The 5002-nt window shown below is 35.3% G+C and overlaps 1 protein-coding gene across 1 annotated transcript in view; it reads left to right on the top strand.

Annotated features, from left to right (window-relative positions):
• The first annotated feature begins 2998 nt into the window (after window positions 1-2998).
• The window catches only part of LOC137629365 (EF-hand domain-containing protein 1-like), a 35051-nt gene continuing 33047 nt past the window's right edge, over window positions 2999-5002 (top strand). The window contains exon 1 of the mRNA XM_068360618.1: window positions 2999-3046. Coding sequence (XP_068216719.1) covers window positions 2999-3046 — 48 coding nt within the window. The remainder of the gene's footprint in view (window positions 3047-5002) is intronic.

Below are 5002 nucleotides of genomic sequence, written 5' to 3'. Positions count from 1 at the left end.
AACGTAATTCTGAAAGTTGTCAGATTATGTGGTCTAACGTAATTCTGAAATTTGTCAGATTATGTGGTCTAACGTAATTCTGAAAGTTGTCAGATTATGTGGTCTAACGTAATTCTGAAATTTGTCAGATTATGTGGTCTAACGTCATTCTGAAATTTGTCAGATTATGTGGTCTAACGTAATTCTGAAATTTGTCAGATTATGTGGTCTAACGTCATTCTGAAATTTGTCAGATTATGTGGTCTAACGTAATACTGAAAGTTGTCAGATTATGTTGTCTAACGTAATACTGAAAGTTGTCAGATCATGTTGTCTAACGTCATTCTGAAATTTGTCAGATTATGTGGTCTAACGTAATTCTGAAAGTTGTCAGATTATGTTGTCTAACGTAATTCTGAAAGTTGTCAGATTATGTTGTCTAACGTCATTCTGAAATTTGTCAGATTATGTGGTCTAACGTAATACTGAAAGTTGTCAGATTATGTTGTCTAACGTAATACTGAAAGTTGTCAGATCATGTTGTCTAACGTAATTCTGAAATTTGTCAGATTATGTTGTCAAACGTAATTCTGAAAGTTGTCAGATTATGTTGTCAAACGTAATACTGAAAGTTGTCAGATTATGTGGTCTAACGTAATTCTGAAAGTTATCAGATTATGTTGTCTAACATAATACTGAAATTTGTCAGATTATGTTGTCTGACGTAATTCTGAAAGTTGTCAGATTATGTTGTCTAACGTAATTCTGAAAGTTGTCAATTATATGGTCTAACGTAATTCTGAAATTTGTCAAATTATGTGGTCTAACGTAATTCTGAAAGTTGTCAGATTATGTTGTCTAACGTAATTCTGAAAGTTATCAGATTATGTTGTCTAACATAATACTGAAATTTGTCAGATTATGTTGTCTGACGTAATTCTGAAAGTTGTCAGATTATGTTGTCTAACGTAATTCTGAAAGTTGTCAATTATATGGTCTAACGTAATTCTGAAATTTGTCAAATTATGTGGTCTAACGTAATTCTGAAAGTTGTCAGATTATGTTGTCTAACGTAATTCTGAAAGTTATCAGATTATGTTGTCTAACATAATACTGAAATTTGTCAGATTATGTTGTCTGACGTAATTCTGAAAGTTGTCAGATTATGTTGTCTAACGTAATTCTGAAATTTGTCAATTATACTGTCTAACGGAATTCTGGGTTTTCCGTTCATATGGACTAAAGTAAATCAGAAAGTTGTCAGATTATGTTGTCAAACGTAATTCTGAAAGTTGTGTGATTATGTTGTCTAACATAACTCTGAAAGTTGTCAGATTATGTTGTGTAACGTAATTCTGAAAGTTGTCAGATTATGTTGTTTAATGTAATTCTGAAATTTGTCAAATTATGTTGTCTAACGTAATTCTGAAATTTGTCAAATTATGTGGTCTAACGTAATTCTGAAAGTTGTCAGATTATGTTGTCTAACGTAATTCTGAAAGTTGTCAGATTATGTTGTCTAACGTAATTCTGAAAGTTGTCAGATTATGTTGTCTAACGTAATTCTGAAAGTTGTCAGATTATGTTGTCTAACGTAATTCTGAAAGTTGTCAGATTATGTTGTCTAACGTAATTCTGAAAGTTGTCAGATTATGTTGTCTAACGTAATTCTGAAAGTTGTCAGATTATGTTGTCTAACGTAATTCTGAAAGTTGTCAGATTATGTTGTCTAACGTAATTCTGAAATTTTTCAGATTATGTTGTCTAACGTAATTCTGAAATTTTTCAGATTATGTTGTCTAACGTAATTCTGAAAGTTGTCAGATTATGTTGTCTAACGTAATTCTGAAAGTTGTCAGATTATGTTGTCTAACGTAATTCTGAAAGTTGTCAGATTATGTTGTCTAATGTAATTCTGAAAGTTGTCAGATTATGTGGTCTAACGTAATACTGAAAGTTGTCAGATTATGTTGTCTAATGTAACTCTGAAAGTTGTCAGATTATGTGGTCTAACGTAATTCTGAAATTTGTCTGATTATGTGGTCTATTGTAATTCTGGGTTTTCCGTTTATGTGGACTGAAGTAATGAATGTCTAGTATTGACTCCTCCAATCCAGAAGAGTCCAGAAGGTCTTATTAAGAATATCTATTATTGAATCTTCCCATCAAGAATAATTGAGAAGGTCTCAATAAGAATAGAGAATCAATCGACCAATATGAACAAAATGACAACTCGTTCAGTGCTAAGAATAGACCAAAATTTCCCACGTCAGATGCTGAGAATCAGTGCCAAATGATAGAAGGGGGGGGGGAGGTGGTGGAAAGAGGGAAAAAGTGTACAACCTACCAAATATGCACAACGCACCTAAAGTGTTCTCTCTCTCTCTCTCTCTCTCTCTCTCCTCTCTCTCTCTCTGAAAGCACCTGTTGTCCAAGGATTGTTGTAATGGACGAGAAATCTGAGCAAACCTTGGTCCATTTTTCAAGATTTAGTCCATCGCTATATTGGTTTTTGATAATGATAGCGATAATGTCTCTCTCTCTCTCTCTCTCTCTCTCTCTCTCTCTCTCTCTCTCAAAGCGTGCGTTGAGCAAGCCTTGGTCCACTTTTCAATTTTTGTCCATCACTATATTGTTCTTTAATAATAATGGTAATCATAATAATAAGTCTCTCTCTCTCTCTCTCTCTCTCTCTCTCTCTCTGTCTCTCAAAGCGTGCGTTGATCAAGCCTTGGTCCACTTTTCAATTTTTAATCCATCACTATATTGTTCTTATAATAATAACTCTCTCTCTCTCTCTCTCTCTCTCTCTCTCTCTCTCTCTCTCTCACTCTCTCTCTCTCTCTCTCTCTCTCTGAAAGCACCTATTGCCTAACGAATCTTGTATTGGGCAGGAATCGACCGAAATAGCCTTGGTCCACTTTTAAAGTCTTAGTCCCTTTTTTTCTTCAAATTCCCAACTAGCTCGCTTCTGCAGTTTTATTATCTCCTGACGAAGCATTAAAACTCTCCTTCCGGTATGTGGCAAGCTCACAACCCATGTGACTCTAGGCTTTTGGGTCTAAATGTGGGTGAGATGACTCAGGGCTGAGTTTTGTACCGACCTCATCTTCCAAGCTAGTTGTATATGATAGGTCAATACTGAATGTTTGCAACTGTACATAGGTACTGAATGTTTGCAACTGTACATAGGTACTGAATGTTTGCACATGGGTCAATACTGAATGATTGCAACTGTACATAGGTCAATATTGAATGTTTGCAACTGTACATAGGTCAATATTGAATGTTTGCAACTTTACATAGGTCAATACTGAATGTTTGGCAATGTACAATAGGTAAATACTGAATGTTTGCAACTGTACATAGGTCAATATTGAATGTTTGCAACTTTACATAGGTCAATATTGAATGTTTGCAACTTTACATAGGTCAATACTGAATGTTTGCCAATGTATGATAGGTAAATATTGAATGTTTGCAACTGAACATAGGTCAATACTGAATGTTTGCAACTTTACATAAGTCAATACTGAATGTTTGCATATAGGTCAATATTGAATGCTTGTGATTGTACATGATAGGTCAATACTGAACGTTTGCCAATGTACAATAGGTAAATATTGAATGTTTGCAACTGAACGTAGGTCAATACTGAATGTTTGCAACTGTACATATATGCTGAATGTTTGCATATAGGTCAATCCTGAATGTTTGTGATTGCACATGATAGGTCAATATTGAATATTTCTAATTGTACATGATAGGTCAATACTGAATGTTTGGGATTGCCCATGATAGGTCAATCCTGAATGTTTGCAACTGTACATAGGTACTGAATGTTTTCATATAGGTCAATACTGAAAGTTTGGGATTGCCCATGATAGGTCAATCCTGAATGTTTGCAACTGTACATAGGTAATGAATGTTTTCATATAGGTCAATACTGAAAGTTTGGGATTGCCCATGATAGGTCAATACTGAATGTTTGCAACTGTGCATAGGTCAATTACTGAAGGTTTGTAATTGTACTTTATAGGTCAATACTGAATGTTTGCAAGTGTACATAGGTTAATACTGAATGTTTGCAACTGTACATAGGTCAGTACTGAACTTTTGTAATTGTGCAAGATAGGTCAATATTGACTGTTGGTAGTGGCCTGTTGGTAACGTTCTATCCTGGTGATCATCAGACTGGAGTTCGAGTCCCGTTCAAACTCGTTAGTTTCTTTGGTCGCTGCAACCTTCACCATCCATGTGAGTTAATAATGGGGACGTTTTGCAGGACCCTACGGGTCTACCTGCTGAGTCATTAGCAGCCATTGTCTGGTCCACCCTAGTCCTAGGTTGGGTGGACAGGGTTCTTGGGTGCTGATCATATGTATGTATGGTCAGTCTCTATGGCACCGTCCTGTGCACAAACAATCAAACAAAAACACGAACACACAAATAAGTATGTAACACACTTTCCAAAATTGTTTTTAATTGCGTGCAAAAGAATGCACGCGCGTGCAAACAATAAAAAAGATCACACAGAGAGACAAACGCACACACACAAAGAAATGAGAAATGATAGGATAATAAGGTTTCATAAAAAAAAAGGGAAACATTATGATCCCAAGAGAGTAGACAACCAAAGCAGGAAGAAAATTGTAAAGCTTGGTTATATATGGAGAGAGAGAGAGAGAGAGAGAGAGAGAGAGAGAGAGAATATAATATAGGATAGAGAATACAAAAAAGTAATCACACGTGAGAGAGAGAGAGAGAGAGAGAGAATAAAATACATGGGTAGAGAATACAAAGTAATCACAAATGAGAGAGAGAGAGAGAGAGAGAGAGAGAGAGAGAGAATATAATATGGGATAGAGAATACAAAAAATAACAAATAAGAGAGAGAGAGAGAGAGAGAGAGAGAGAGAGAGAGAGAGAGAATATAATATGGGATAGAGGATACAAAAAAGTAATCACAAATGAGAGAGAGAGAGAGAGAGAGAGAGAGAGAGAGAGAGAGAGAATATAATAT

Source organism: Palaemon carinicauda, chromosome 37, assembly GCF_036898095.1.
Source record: "Palaemon carinicauda isolate YSFRI2023 chromosome 37, ASM3689809v2, whole genome shotgun sequence".
In the NCBI taxonomy this organism is placed as follows: Eukaryota; Metazoa; Arthropoda; class Malacostraca; order Decapoda; family Palaemonidae; genus Palaemon; species Palaemon carinicauda.
This window is presented reverse-complemented; position numbering and strand designations above follow the sequence as displayed.